This window comes from Zingiber officinale, chromosome 1B, assembly GCF_018446385.1.
Source record: "Zingiber officinale cultivar Zhangliang chromosome 1B, Zo_v1.1, whole genome shotgun sequence".
Classification (NCBI taxonomy): Eukaryota; Viridiplantae; Streptophyta; class Magnoliopsida; order Zingiberales; family Zingiberaceae; genus Zingiber; species Zingiber officinale.
In genome coordinates, this window is record NC_055986.1 from 163,811,795 (window position 1) to 163,828,619 (window position 16,825).

The 16,825-nt window shown below is 37.1% G+C and overlaps 1 protein-coding gene across 3 annotated transcripts; it reads left to right on the plus strand.

Annotated features, from left to right (window-relative positions):
• Positions 1-268: 268 nt before the first annotated feature.
• LOC121988540 (protein FAR1-RELATED SEQUENCE 5-like) lies at positions 269-11,794 on the plus strand. 3 transcript variants are annotated; one of them, XM_042542028.1, is made up of 5 exons: positions 269-695; positions 784-881; positions 8,469-10,298; positions 10,377-10,564; positions 11,365-11,794. In XM_042542028.1, exons 3-5 carry the CDS (start codon positions 8,483-8,485, stop codon positions 11,410-11,412), a joined length of 2,052 nt encoding a protein of 683 aa, XP_042397962.1. In that variant the 5' UTR covers positions 269-695; positions 784-881; positions 8,469-8,482; the 3' UTR covers positions 11,413-11,794. The 3 variants fall into 3 exon arrangements, with proteins under 3 accessions (XP_042397962.1, XP_042397956.1, XP_042397947.1); XM_042542022.1 differs by having other exon boundaries at positions 269-701; positions 8,469-10,564; XM_042542013.1 differs by having other exon boundaries at positions 8,469-10,564.
• Positions 11,795-16,825: the final 5,031 nt, after the last annotated feature.

Sequence of the window (16,825 nt, forward strand, 5' to 3'; positions counted from 1 at the left end):
ATAATTTTATTATATATATATATATTATGAATGATTATCTAAAATGCTAAATTAATAGATGGTCCATTTAAATACTTTATGATTTATTTGAATTAAAGATGAAAATTTGTATAAGACAAAATGGATGCTTCTAAAATTAATTAATCGGATGCATAATACCAACTTTAAAAAAAAAATCCAACGATTAAACTTATAATATATAATTAAATATTAAAATAAAGAAAAGAAGGAGATTTTAGTAAATAAACAACGCCAGGTATTACGAACACCCGGTACTTTTCTCCGCCCCTTCCCCATCTCGATCTAGGGCACGCCACCGCTCACATCCGTTCACCGCCACCGCCGTCGCCGGTGGTTTTTCCTTGAACTTTAACATAAGTCTGATCCATTCAATACCTTCTCTCTATATCTTACGCTTGCATCTTTAGCAACTTGCTCTCCCACGGCTATTGTTGGCGCTGCCCGGGGCATAATCTACCGCCAGAGCCGGCCGCCGGAGATATAAAAGTAGGGTAACCTAGGCACCTGTCGTTGAGCTGTGACTGGATGCCATGCACGCGGCTAAATCATGCAAATCGTTGATACTGTACTAAGAAGAGTATTGCTTTGGAAGCAGCCTCGCTGCGCCCAGATTTAGTGGGACGCATTCCTGTGTATAGATAGCCTCTTCGTTATCTGTCGTTCAAGAATCCTCTGTAATAGTTCAGTAACTGTTGTATTAGTTTCTCTTTTTTGGTTTGGTTCTCTTAAAAATTTGACTTTGAACTGGAATTTGGTTGGTAGATGGCTGGAGCCGCTTGGTTCTAATGCCGTGCGCCTAGGAGATAGGAGCAAGGGAATGATTGAGAATCATTTGAAGCCTTTGTTTGGGACATAGCCTGGTGAGTTGTTCATTTTCCTTTTCTTTGATGTTTCCCTCTAAAAATTGTTGGCAGAAGGAACTGAAAAGCCAATGAGACATTGTACAATTAAAATGAGAGGATAAATGAGTTACCTCCATATCCAAGAGTATTCTCATTCCACTTGTTATGAAGGAAAATTGTAGAACGATTGCAAAGACAAGACTAACCTTCTCTAACTTTTAGTAATCATTATGCTGTTCTAAACGTGAAGCTTTGAAATATTTTTTCATATTAAAAACATTGCTAATTTAAATTATTAATCTCGAGGAAGCTGATAAAAAATTTAAACAAACATGATGCCAACTTAGAAATAGTTCTTCCTGTATAAATAAGACCATAATTTTAATCTCTAGAAGTGTTAAAAGCTCTATGCAGTTAAAATGAGGGAACTTTCTTGATACGATTGATTAGTAGCTAATCTGTGATATTTAATGCTGCTCTTTATGCATATGTAATTCTTTGAAAATTTTGAACTGCTATTGTAACATTGAAACAACTATAAACCATACATGGATTGGTAGCTTTGATGTTCTTGCTAGATTTTTTATCAGGAAACTACTATTAGATAATTGTTCTAGGAAGAGTTTTGTAAATCATGCTTACATGTTATGTATGCAATATTATCTATCTGAACAATTTCATGGTCCATGGTGGTCTATAGAACTGAAGTATTTTATATATTGGTAAGATTTGATTCAGTAATTGCTTCCAAGAGTTTAAGCTATTAGAATATTCCCTTTACATGCATATGGATATGCAATTTGACTTGCCCATGTTTAACTTGCAGTTTGATTTAAATTTATTAATATTGGTAAGATCAAATAGAATCGGTGTACTATATTAATATACATAGTATATGAACACAGATAGGCTGACATTGGCTACCTAATAACTACTAGGGTAGTTATGGAACATTCCTCTCTGTCTATCGTACTACTGTTCTTAAACAGCTACATATTGTTAACGAAAAAAGAACATTCCAGATCTGCTTCTACAGAAAGCCAGATCACTCAACCAGAGTAATCCTAGGATGAATATATGGTAGAGTTTGCATATGGTTCACTGATAGGTAGAAAAAAATTGTGTGATGGGGGTTAATGACTACTAATTGTAGTCCTTTCATTTTCTTAGAATTTGTAAGTTTAAACTTGGATTTTAAATTCTAGAATTTATTCCATAATATTTTTCCGTAGAAAATTGTCTTCTAGCTACATTTGGAGTATGGTTTGCAATAAAGTACTTCAAGATTGATCCCAATCGAATATATAGGGATATCAAAGAGCACAACATATCCTTTAAGTTGTTTGTTCATTTGTTTTTGTTCCTTTTGCTGAAAGTTAATTGGGTGTTTAGCTTTGGGTTATATACATTTGTGGAAATGATCATAATTTTTATGGGAGAAGAACCATAAGTTGATGTGAGGATGACCAAATAAAGTAGATAGGAATGATATGAATGCTTCTAATTAGATGCAATGATGAAGCTTGGATTCATATCACTAGATTTGTTTGGCTCTAGGCTACTGTTAGTGCTTCATCTCAGCTTCTTATCTTCCTATGGTATCTCTACAGCTTGTGTATTGAGTATCTTTGGGTTGCCCTTACAGATTTTAGACTCAGGTGTTTTGAACATATCTCTGCTAGGTGCTAACATATATTCTTTCTCTAATCTCACATCACCAATATGGCCTACAAATATTATGATAGGCAATGAGTGTCACTCATTGGTTTAAGGCATTGGAGATATTTTCACTTCCCTTTGTTATATTTTTCTTTGATTTATATCCTCAAGTTTCCATTGGACCTATTGCCCATTAGTCAACTTATTAGATCATTGAATTATTCTATTACCATTGACCCTGTTTCTATATAGGATTCAATGACTGTTATACTATTGACATTGGGCATGAGTCTTCCTTTGTTTTAGTTACTCCCCAATCTATCTACTCTTTCAAACCCTTAAATGTGAATCTTGTCACTTAGGTAAACTTACTTGATCCCCTTCCTTAGCAGTGTTTATAAGTATATTTTTGCACCCTTTGCTTCAGTTCATTTGAATGTGTTGGGTCCAAGTTGAATTAGCTCTATCTTTGGTGTCAGGTGTCCTGCCAATTTTATTGATGGCTATTCTCGAATGTCTTAGTGTTTTCTAATGAAAGATGATTCTGAATTCTTTCCTATTTTTTTCTCCTACACAGAAATCGAAAACCAATTTGGCATCTTCATCAAGTGTCCTAGGACAACGTTAGAGAATATTTGACTTGTTCTTTTTAGTCATTTCTATTAAGTCATAGTATTGCTTATCAGTCTTCTTGTCCTCATGCACTTTAGCTCAATGGTGTAGCAAAAAGAAATAATTGACATCTTGTTAAGACGGCCTATATTTACACGTCCCTTTTCTTTAAGGGGTGGTTATTTTCATTGCATGTTATTTCATCAAACACATGCCATCCTCTATTCTTTAAAGGTGAATTTCTTTCACTATCTTCTTCTCATAGGATATTATATATTCTCTTCTCCCATGAGTCTTTAGAGCACTTTAAACTGCTAGTATCCCCTAGCTGGGAATGGCGTGTAAGCTAAAGAAATCGTTTGTATGATTCAAGGAAAGCCTTAATTGTAAAATTTAGCTTAGCTCTTCTATAGTATGGCGTGTCTAGGAGCACTACAGATTACTTTGCGTTCTATTTCATTTTATAGTATGGAAGACTCATTCTGCTTATTGCCTGATTTTGTCATTACTAGTGATGACTTCATTACCTCTATAAAAACTTCCAGACTAAAGACTTAGGTAATTTTAAATGCTTCATTGGTATAAAGGCTACTTGTATAGAAGAAGATATATATATCTAACAAATATGTAGTGAATATGCTTGAGGAGGTAGACATTCCAGGACTAAACTATCTAAGCCTGTAAATACTCCTATGGATCCTAGTGTCAGATCCATCCAGGATAGGAGAGTCAATAGCTGATCCAGAGTAGTACAAAAGGTTGGTTTGGAAAGTAAATTATCTTTGCAACACTTATTATTTGTGAGTAGTAGGGAGTACCTAGAATAAAAACTACAATATAGAGCCATGAACACAGCAAGGTGCTAACTCATTTAAGCATATGATAGCAGAGATAGGATATGCCCTTGTTAGATCAAAAAAACTTTAGTGTGATAATTAATCTATGAAGCATATAGCCTCAAATCTCATTTTCCATGCCGAGACTAAGTATGTAGAGTTTGATTGCCACTTCATCAGTGAGAAAGCTCAATTTAATGAGATCATTAACAATGAGTTAATAGATTTGTTGACCAAATTGTTAGGAGGGGATAGAGTCAAATATATTTGTAATAATGTATATTTGAACTAGTTTGAGGGGGAGTACTATGTGCAAAGGACCCATCAGTAAATATGTAATGTGTAAAGGATCAACTTTTAATTTCTTTTTATTCTTCAGAATACATCTATAAATGAAGGGGAGTCTTGATGCAACGGTAAAGTTGCTACCATGCGACCTAGAGGTCACGAGTTCGAGTCGCTAAAATAACCTCTTGCAAAGCAGGGTACAACTGCGTACAATAGACCCTTCTACGCGATCTCGCATTGGCTGGAGTTTCGTACACCGGACTGCTCTTTTTTTCATAATACATATATAAATATAGAGGGTGCTACCTAGGGATTCCATAAGCAATAATTCCCCTAATCACAACAATCAATGTTTTAAAAATCGGCCTATGCGGCCGCATAGGCGCTAGGCGCCAACCAGCCGCTCCGAAAACATGCTAGTTGGCCAACCTAGGTGGCCTTGACGCCTAGGCGGGATTAGGCGACCCTAGTTGCCGACTAATCGGTCAAATCATCTAGGTACTACGGAAATAGTGCAGGGGTTTCATGATTTTTTTTTAGTTTGGACTTTTAAATTTAAAGCCCAATTAAAAAAATTAAAATGTGATTTTTTTTTGTGTGTTGGGCTTAAGTTTTATAAGCTCTAAACTTTGGTCCAACAAGAAAATCGAGTTGTTGGCTTGCCCTAACGACTAGCACCAAACTTCATCTTCATCGTACTGAATAATTAGAGCGGGAGAAATTAGAGCGAATGAGGAAGCCCACATTTCTGAAAAATTAGAGAGTTAAAAGGCTGGAGGAATCGATTTGAAGAAAAATTGGTTGTCTGATCTTTCTTAGCGACTTGGAAGCAATTGAATTGAAGGTTGGCCAAAGCCTCATCCTTTGGGAACACCATTTCATCAAACAACCCGAAGAAGCTCTAAAGCGAGGATGATTTGCATCCGAAGAAGAAGAAGAGGATCACAATGATGATATTGAGTTTGTGTCCGATGAAAAACGAGTTGTTGAAAATTATAGAGAAGTAGAATAAATTTGTGATATGTTATTAGTTGTGTAATTTTGAACTCATTTTAAATTTGATGTTATTGTGTTGGAGTTATAAAATGTGATTTGTTAATACCGTGGAATCCACCTAGCGGCGTCTAGTTCCCACCTAAGCGGCCTAGGTGCTAGGCGCTAGTCTGGAGCCCGACTAGCGCCTAGCGAATTTTAGAACCTTGACAACAATAGTGTGCTTATTTTTAGCTATGCCAATATCTTTCTTATTTCTTTTCTTTACTTGTTGATAAATGATGCTTCTGATTTAGGGCATCATTTTGTTTTACTGAAGGAAAATAAATTCTTGCTTTTCATCACATAGAAGTTATTGACTAATAAGTGATAGATTCAGTGTAACAAGTGTTGGGTGTTTCTATGCACATTTTAAATTTTTGTTTCGAAAACAAGCAACGGAAGTGTAATAATTTCCTAAATTATTATAATACACGTATCACACACATACAGAATACACACATGCACAGACATAGCCATGGAACAAAATTTTATAATGAAATTATACTGACGTGTAGAGGAAACGACATCAACTAGCAAACTTAACCAACTTTGCCTCTATCAATATCCATGCCGAAATATCTTCGAGACGGCTTTGTAAGCCATGAATTTTCGTCTCCGATTTGGTACTAGCCAAACGAAGAGATGGCACAATCTGAGAGAAAAAACATCGCTCGACTTTGTGGTCGACGGCGAGGGCAACTTGACAGCACAAAGCGAAGGGAATGAGCAGCCAGAGAGGCTGTTGTTCGGCGGCAAAAGGTGGTTGTCCAACTACCTTTTGTTGCTGCGGCATCCTTAGAGGTTGCTGTCGGCAGCAAGATTTTTGTCTAGTGGCTATGAAGCCAGCGGCCGAGAGGAAGGGCTAGTGGCAAGCAAAAACAACAAGTTTTGCTTGTTGTCCAACGCCCCTTATGTCGACTGCTGGATGGCCGGCGGCAAGGGGCAAGCAGCTAGGAGAGAGGCCGATAGTATATGCCTGGACTCCGGTGGCAGCAGATGCCTAGGCTCCGGTGGCAGTAGACTGTGCTAGCTGGGATGGGAGGCAGCTGTACAAAGAGGCAGAGTATTTTGCGGCAAGAGAGGGAGAGAAATCCTAATCACTATTAGGTTTTTCCCCCATGAATAATTAATTGATTTCTTCTCTTCATGGAGAAGTATATATATACCTCTTCACAATGACTTTGGGAGCAAGTCATCTCCCAAATCCAAAACCAATAGCAACCCAATCCGCTATCATTGAGCTTGGTTTAAAACCAAATCAACTTGGTTCAAAACTAAACCACTCTTGGTTCCAAACTAAACCACTTTTGGTTCATTATTTAACCAAACCAATTTTGTTTCATAACTAAACCAAAAGGGATCCAACCTTGCCTACAAGAGGTATGCCCCACCATCGCCATTCCAACAAATATCTTTCATATTTGTGCCTTATTTGGTCCTACCAGATTTAGTCTCTCTTAATCTGAGAATTCAATTCTCAAATTTATTTTAAATCTTTCGGATATACTTATAGTGCATGTGACCCAATAGGTTCTCAGTTTATGTTGGTCGTCCATAATTAACCATTAATTATGGATCAAATGACACTTAGTAGTACATCATGATCTTCATTTAACTGAAAAATCATAGTTGATCCCATAATGATTTTGAACCCTTTAACAGCTACGGTTATTAGTGCGTCTTGGTCCTTTCACTCATCTTATACCCACTTAGTTTAGGATATGGTCTATGTGTCATACCCCCCCCCGACTACATTACACCTAGTCCAAGTAGTAGTTCCTTGTCTTGCGGATTCAAATTACTCAAACACGCGTTCAAGAAGATCATCCTCTTGACGTGTAGTGCTTTAACCAAAGACTTCCGAATAATAATCCTGACAAGAGGCTATAGGGTATACGTCTCTTTATAAAAGGAGTGATGAATCCTTCGTGGGCTATTCAAATACCTTCGGGCATATCGACTTATATCCAATCATCCCAGACTTACACCTCCTAGGAGTTGTTTGCTAAAATACAAAAGTATGTCTCCATGACTAAGATGACTTGAATACTTCAAGTCTAAGGAAACTTAACTCGAGCTGTACTGAGATCTTTATTGACATGTAGAGAACCACATGAAGTCTCATAGAAGGTCACTTCCAATGAACTAGTTACCCTTACCAACATCCATATATTAACTCTCAACATCCTAATGTTTCTAGCCAGTGAGGGCCGACTGTTTGGTTAAAACAAGCAGCATAATATATGCTAGTCTTACCGAATTGATGATGTCCAATTTTATCAATTCATCAACTAGGGAATATTTCAATACATATATAATTATACACGGAGAGATACCTACTAATTGTGATCCAATCACAATTTCTCTTATGCTTATGGACTTCATTAATTGAGTTTAGGATCCATATCATATACATATAAAATGCACATTCAAATTAGGAATTTTATACACGTCTCAAATATAGCATAAACAAAATAGGGATAATTCCATTTTGGCACTAGGAATTTCAAAAACAAAACTCAATTTGACCTTGAATTTTAAATGTTTCAATTTGATAATCACATATGCATCAAACTGGCTCCTAGAGGCCTAAGTGTGTACCAGTGTTGCCCTTCTGGCTCCGAACAGCCAGTTTCCAAGTGCCATCCAAATTTTCTATTGGAATAGTCAGCTGTCTCACTTGAGCCACAAGGTGAAAATTTTTTGCAGACTGATCGTCCTTCATTGGCCAAGGGAGACTTGGCACACCAAAATGCGCCCCACCTCACATGATTATGGAAGGCTAAGTGCATCAAATCTCCAACCATATATCATAACTATCTTCTCTAACAAATCCAGAACCACCACAAATAAGGTAGATCTTCCCTATTGCTATTTTCAGTATCACATAATCTATGCTGGTTGAGCAAACAGGAAAGTGAACAACGTACATCACTTCCTACATCGCGGGTAGTATGAGAGACAAATGAAATGCTTTGTTGAATGAAGTTAGAGATTGTCACCAGTTTTGGACTGTTGGGCAAAATCAATACACATTTTATAACTTGTGTCAAATATACTTAGAACAACATGGCCAAAATCAAGTCTTTCTTAAACTTCAAGGCAAGATTAGAATTTGCCTGAGAAAGTAAAACACACTGATAATCTTGATACTATAACTGTTGAATTTATGCAGTTGTATACACATTCATGGAAAGCAGAAGTGAAGGAGACGAATTGATAGAGGATTATGTTGAATGTCTGATGTCCCTGGATGCTGCTGCCCGCCCCTGTGATGATGATAATTCATCCCTTGCAGCTCATTCTGAAGATCCCTCAAATATTCCTGTTGGAATCATTATTCAACCAGATAAAGATTTGGCTTCTGTTACTACAGAGGATAGTAAAGAACCCATATTAGGTATGGAGTTTGAATCTGATGAGGCTGCAAAGTCATTCTACAATGACTATGCTCGTCGATTAGGTTTCCCTTTCCGAGTGGGCAGGTCCCGACGTTCTAAGGGTGTTGAGGAGGTCCTTATTATGAAGAGATTTGTGTGTTCTAAAGAAGGCATATACCGGAAGAAACCTTCAAGTGAAGGGATGAGAAAACGTGAGAGAATGTCAATGAGGGAAGGTTGCAAGGCAATGATGGAGGTGGTACGCAACTCTGATCGATGGGTAGTCTCAAAGCTTGAGAAGGCTCACAATCATCACCTTGGAACATGTAGTCGAGTGGGCTATCTTCGTGCAAGAGGTTTTATTGATACATCTGAGAAAACAAATATAGTTTCATCTGATACTGCGACTCTACTTCGACAAAATGCCTTTGGTGAAGGAGGTGATGCTCAGAGTCTTCTAGATTACTTCAAGAGAATGCAAGCTGAGAACCCAGCATTCTTTTATTCTATCCAAGTTGACAACAATAGCTGTGTGACTAATGCTTTCTGGGTGGACTCCAAAGCTAGAACTGCATACAACTATTTTGGTGATACTGTATCATTTGATACAACATACAAAAAGAATAAGTACATGATGCCCTTTGTTGCATTCTCTGGAATCAACCATCACTTGCAGCCTGTTATCTTAGGATGTGCCTTGCTTATAGATGAGTCTGAATTTGCATTTATTTGGCTATTCGAAACTTGGTTAGCTGCAATGGGTGGCCGCCCTCCTTTGTCATTGGTTACTGATCAGAATAGGGCCATGGCAGCGGCAATTGCAAAGGTATTCCCTAGTACCTGCCATCGATTTTGCAAGTGGCTCATTTTAAGTAGAAGCAAGCAGAAGTTAGCTCATCTGTATTCCACACATACTTCTTTGAGAGGGGAACTGGAAGAATGTGTCATCAAGACTGAAACTGTTGAAACTTTTGAAGCTAGATGGGCATCAATCATAGACAGATACGATCTTCGGAAAAATTCATGGCTTCAGACACTATATAATATCCGACAAAAGTGGATCCCATTGTACTTAAAGGATACATTTTTTGGAGAAATGTCTCCCTTTCAGAAGCTAGAAACTATGAATGATTTCTATAAAAAGTACTTCAATACAAAGACCTCATTAAAAGTATTTCTCACTCAGTTTGAATTGATTATGGCGAGGCGATTTGAAGAAGAAGTGCAAGAAGACTACAATACTCTATGCACTAAGCCAAACCTGAAGACTGCCTCGCCAATAGAGAAACAAGCATCAGCTATCTACACAAGAGCAGTATTCAATAAATTCCAAGAGGAGTTTGTGGAATCTTTAGGTTACAACGTTTACAAAATAAAAGATGGAGTAAATTGCAAATTCACTGTAACAGGTGATGAGGATTCTCTGGAGACATTCATTGTCTCATATAATACTAGCAAAATGGCAGCAGCTTGTAGTTGCAAAAACTTTGAGTTTTCTGGCATTTTATGCCGCCATATTTTGGGGGTGTCCTTGATGATTGATGTTCGAGTTCTGCCTAAAGAGTATTTCTTGCAGCGTTGGACTAGAAATGCAAAAGTTGGCTCCGCAATGTATGAACTCAATGGTGAGCTTCTTAATCCTTCCCAAGAATCCATTACTTCACGATACAATGATCTTTGTCGAGATGCCATTAGATGTGCAGAGAAAGGGGCTATTTCTGCAAAGATGTATAAAGCTGCCAAAGATGTTTTAAAGAAAGCCTATGACAATATGATTGCTTTTGAGAAAAATGCTTCAAGAGGTTCACAGACAGATGGAATCAACATTAATGAAGAAATTACTATAGATGATGCGATCAATGATCAGTCTTTGCAAGATCCTGAAAGAAAGGTATGCAGAGCTTTACCTTTTCAATTTCAGCTTAATTTCAGTTATTCTTAGGCGAAGAATTCACATCTAATTTTGAATGTCTTTGCACATACCTAACCAGGAAAGAAATGATCTGTCAACATTTTGTATTTTACTTTGCAACAGGTGATTGCCTGTTGCCCCATAATTTGTGACCTTTGTCAAATAGTAGGTGCTTTAATTCGTTGATTACTAGACAGTTAGTACCTTGCTAATCAAAATCAATTGATTAAATTTGAAGTCAGTGGACCTTCTTGTCTTGACTTTTCATACATTATGGATGGTGTGGCTAAAAAATGAAAAAATAAATAAAGATTCATGGGTTTTAACAGACTTTGTTAAACAATCCATGATCTGGTACTAAAAGAACAAGAATGTTCGGCAATGCCCTTTGTATGGTTAGATTTATACTTCTCATTGACTCACGCATTCAAGGCTCAGTCTTCAATTTTCTTTACATTGTGTGAGAAGTCTAAAGTCTAGGAGGCAGGGATTCCTACTACGGTAGATGAAGAATTGTTTTGAAGTGATTTATGCTCCAAGCAATTGTTATAAAATCCAATAGGTTATTTTAAAACATGAATTGTAATGACCATTTAAAAATTATTTGATATCGTGTTTCTCTAAGACACAAGTGTTGATAAGGTACACTAAATCATCCCTTTGTCCTTCAAGCTTTCGTATATTTTAGGTGCCATTGATAGATTTGGCTCCCTGCCAGATCAACATTGAAATGTATGAGATTGCTGTTGATACACTATAAGTTTTATCAAATTCTTCAGGTCACAAACTTAATCGGACAGCTACTTGGCCACTGGGGGTCACCATAAAAGGATTTCTTTCTGGTGTATTTGTAATTTTATGCATAGCACTGTTTGATTTATCCATCATCACAGACCCTTGAGCTTTCAGCAGATTGCCAAAGAGGTTCTGATCATGTTCTGGTCTAGTTGGTTTGCCAAAGTTTGTCTTGCGATGTTTGGTACTTTTGAAGGGAAGGTTGGAAACATGGCGATATCCAAGTAAGATATCATTAAAGGCCAGATCATCAAAATGATGTACATATATATTAATTATTTGTTTTCTCCTCCCACTCTCTGCTATTCTAGATTTACATATCAGGACATGATGCAAAGTTAGTTTGTACTAAATGGACTGTGTATGTGTCTGTTGAGAATTCATTTATAAATAACAAATTTAGCTTATAAAAGATGCCATAAATGGAATATCCTCTGTGGCAGATGATTATTGCCACGAAACCAAGTAAATATCATCTTAGATGTTGATTGTGATGGTTACTTATAAATATCATCACAATTTCCAAAACCCTAACATCTTATATAATATGATTTTGTAGTAAGCTTGTGTATTTTTATAAGTTTTTAACTTGAAGATTTTAATTATTGTAAGTTTAATAATTTTTTATAATCAAAATAGCTCATCAATCTCAAATTATTCCATGACTTAGTTTGTATTCAATTTGTGTGGCCCTTAAAATTTTTGTTTAAAGTTAATATTTTAATTATTTGCTAATTATAACATAGTTTTAAAAATAAAATTTTTAACTGTTGTAAACTTTTAGACATGACTAGTTTATAAATTAGTTTATATTGTGTTGGTTTTTGAGATGCAAGTTGTTTTATTGGAGTTAAAAATTTTGATTTTTATGAATTTTATATTCATGCTTCTAATTTAATAGAGTGAGGGCTGAGTGTAATTATTTTTTATTATAATTATTTAATAAATTAATTAATATTAAAATTAATTTTTAAAGTAATTGATTTACAACCATACCCTCTTAAAATAAAAGATGTTAACAAGGAGCATCTGAATATTATAAATAAAATATTAATATTTTTACACATTTAAAATTTTATTTGGATAAAATTCTAATTATAAACTATTTTTTTAAAAAACAATTTATGTTGTATAACAAGGATATTTTGGGACGAAATGTATTTTCTTGATAATATCATTATAGGAGGTTTTTTTTTAAAAATTTTTTATTTTATCCTAAGGATTAGATCTCAATATCCAGGAGATAGGAGTTATCTTTTTCTGTAATTATAGGGGTCTTTTTTTAAATAAAAAATTCTCAATTATGAAAACTTATTTTTAGTAAATTCTCCATCAGTGAAATATAGATATCTCAATCAGCGATGGCGATTTCTTTTTAGAAATAAAGCTTCTCCCCATTATTTAATTAATTAATTGAGCATAAACTCAATAATAATTGGTTTCTCCATTGCTCGATTAATCAATCAATAATGATCGTCGTCGCCGAGAGCGTACTGTTGGAGGAGGACGCCGCAGTGTGGCAGCTTCTTGCTCTTGAGGAAGCCGAGGACGCTGGCGTAGCACACGGGGTGACGAGGCCGCTGCGGCCGGAGATGAGGATTCGTGCACGGTCCCTCCCTTGGCTGATCTCGTCGCAGTCGTCTTTCAGAATTCAGATCCTTTGGTCCATAATTTCTTGGACCAGGGTAGACCCTACAAATATATTGATGGAGTGAGCTAGACCCTACCCTCTTAAACAGGTGAGGTCCAGCTCACCCCACCAATAAATATCTAAGGGTTCAAAGTTGGTCTAGAAATTCTGGACCAGAGGATCCTATCCCATTTTTCAAGGGGCTCTCCACCAGCACCATCTCGCAGATCTCCTCATCATGGTGGTTCTCCACCTCCAAGTGGTACGTCCCTTCTTATAGCTCGTAGTTCGCAGCCATGTGTGCTTCGCCGCATCCTGCGCGCCTGATCATCCCTTCTTTCTTGTTCTGCATGCCTTGGAGAATTATATTAATCCTGTTTCTTTGATCATCCCGTTCTAAGTTAAATTATTATGTATCTCAATCAATTTGATTATCTAGACTCGCTTTTAATTAGAATTAATTCCTTCACATCAACTAATGCCAAAATTGTAGATAAATTGTATACAAAAGGATGATATATATATACTCTGTTCAACGTAAATGATAACGATACATGTTCATTATTATATATATAAAAAATAGCACTTAATTAGTTATCTGCTCATTTTCCATTTTTGATCCCTCTATTAATTTACGAGGAACCTTAAAGGACGTGTAATCAGGAGAAGAGTCAAACACACTTGGACAAAAGATTGGAGAAGAGCCAAGCGTAAGCAGCAACGAGTCCCCTCCTACGCCTTCTCCTCTTTCTCCGTCGACCTCGATCATCGCCGGAGACGATGATCTTTTTCCATGAGCGCTGCGATTGGAGCCACAGTGGGTGACGTGAGATGACGAAGATGATGATGATTTTCCAGTCAAGCGCTGCACCAGGCTCATGAAATCCTGCGGCCTGGTGTGGATCACTTTCGGCGAGTCCACATAGACGATGACGACTGGATCTCGACCACTGCAGCTGCCGGTGCCACCGGTGGCCGGCTTCTTTCCTCTCCGTGAAGCCTTGTTCACCGTCAATGGTGGAGGTCTTGGCCCTTGGAGCTCTCTTCTGGAGGAAGGCATATCGTTTACTGTTTAATCATGTTATCCAAAACAGAGGAATTTATATTTCGGTGGTGTTGTGTAGCAAGTAAAAAATATATCCTTCTATAGATCAAAAGTCAAAGTCCTTGGTCAACTATGACTGACTGTGGATTTGTAACTGAAGTTTATACTAATTTTAACGGGCTCTCATTTTTGTATGCCATTGTTGACTTATGGAGTTTGTAATGCTCGTTTGGATTAGCCGCTAAAATTACGCTACTATTTTTATTGTTTTGGTCTAAGAAGCCAAAACAATAACAAAGAGAGTCTATATATGTTGCACATTCATGGTCAAAATAAAGATGGAATGTTTTGAACACAGATTTATTGTTTATAGCAAATTGTAGAAAAAGTCAACCTTTGACATTTTGCAGTCTACTCTAAGTCTGTAAGAGCCATTTGTGGTGGTAAGTTTATGATAATTTCTTTAATTATTAATTTTCAGTGAGGCTAACAAAATTCCAAGCCTTCAACAAGAATCTGTCCAAACTCGAAAGACAAAGAAGATTTGAGAGTCGTTGCAAACAGAGCGATGAAAAATATGGAACCAATCCAAAAAATAACTTGAGATGTACATTTTAAAGTTGACTAAATGACCACTTATCTAAAAGCTTGAGTTATAGAAAAGGGACCAGTTTTGTATTACTAGCATTCCCCTTCACATGAGCAACATAACTAGAGACACATATCTAGTAGAATTCAAAAACAAGAGCTCCAGCTCTAATACCATCTCAATGTCGATTGGTCACCTATATATTCAGTAGCTAGAAGTCTGATTTATTAGGAAGAAAACCAATCTAATCTTATGAAGATAGAAATATTTGATAGACCATCAACCTTATGAAGGTTGGCAATTTCATACTTAATTCTATAGCTAAATCTCACTCAGGTTTTGATGTTGGTGCAGTTTATACTAGCAGTCTAAATCAAATTTTAATGAATGACAAGTGAGTTAAGTTAGGTGTTTTTGTGATATGATTACTTTACCAAGTATGCAGGAATTGATGGTCTGAAGGATCGAACATCAGGTAGAAATCTAGCTAAGTCCGCTGGACTGGATAGTTGGTGCGAAGTCCAGATAGGTTAACAGGCTGGCTGGATATCTGGCAGGAAGACTGGTTGGGTCTGCAGGACTGGACAACTTGTAGAAGTCCAGTTGGATTTGCGGATTGGACAACTGCATGAAGACCCGGTGGGTCAAGATGCTAGTCAATCAACAACAAATTGGTAAGTAAAGGTAAGTCACTGGAGGAGAGTGACTAAGTGAGGACGCGTCTCGGTTGAGGGACAGTAAACGTCGGTTCAGGTTAGGTCCATTTTGGTTCCCTAATATGAGACATTGACTGGTTCCTGATCTTGGGAGGACAGGAGTTAATTACTACTTCTTGTTATCACTGTGCTACTTTTGTTTTGTAGGTTAGATGTTTTAGATTTGAACTAACACAACTTGTAGGGAAAAAAGAGCAAAAAGCCTTCGGATGAGGAGTACCTGAAGGCACCTTCGCATTGTTCATGGAAGGTGCCTTCAATGGCTTGAAGGTGCCTTCTAAGGGATAAATTTTAGACCCCATCGTAGATAAGGCATAGCAAAGTCGGGATCAGATTTACTACGTTGAAGGCGCCTTCAATGTCTATGGAAGGTGCCTTCTATGCCCTTTATAAGGCAGTCTCGACCAAGCATCAACCAACAACTACTATACGAGCTATTACGCATCTATTTGAGATTCCGACTGCTCCGACATCTTGTTGCGACTTTGTTGTGAAGCTGCTGTGCCCAACAACTGCTCCGAGGACTTCCGATCGCAGCCAGTAGATCGACACCGATACTTGTGCGCTCTCACTTCGATCCCTAAGTGTTGGTAGCAAAGTCATTGTTTCTGTACTTAATTTATGCAAACATAAAGTGTAGTCTGTTACACTTTTATGATCTTTTTGTACTTAATCTCCTCTTCCAGAGGTACCAGAAGGGGTTTTTTAGTGGATTACCCATCGATAAGTCCACAAGACTTGGGTCTTAGAGTAGGAGTCGTCGAAGACTTCGAACCAAATAAACCGCTTGTGTTCGTATTGTTTTCCATTTATCTATTCTCTTATTCTGATGCGTTCATACTTTGATTTGAAAAATGAAAAGAACGAGATTTTCAAAACCACTTGATTCAACCCCTCCCCCCCTCCTCATGTGCGACTTGATCCAACAAGTTGTATCAGAGTCAAGTTCTGCTATGAATTGGTGCAACCACCAATCAAGCCAAGAGGAATTATTTTATTTTCTTTTTGAATTTTAATTTTTCATATTTAATTTGAATTGGAAGAACTTACCTTTCAAATAACGATTTCTCATTCGATTTGTAACTCGAAGTTGGTGCAACACCACTCGAGTTCTTCAAAATTTCTTATTCTTCTTCTCAAACTCTGTTAATCCAAGACCAAATCTTGGTACCTTTCTTTAGTTTTCTATCTACAACTTTAAATGGCCCAAAACGAAGGGTACAATATCGTTCGCCCCCCATTTTTCAACGGGGACGATTTCTCATACTGGAAGAAGAGGATGAAGGTGTAGCTGAAAACTGATTTCAATCAATGGTTCAACGTCACCAAAGGGTACAAGGTGCCAATTAACAACGTTGAAATTCTAATGGACCTAAAAAATTGGAATCCGAAAATGAAGAAGAAGGTCCAGATTAACTTTAAGGCCCTCAACACAATCCAATGCGGGTTAACAAAGGAGGAGCTG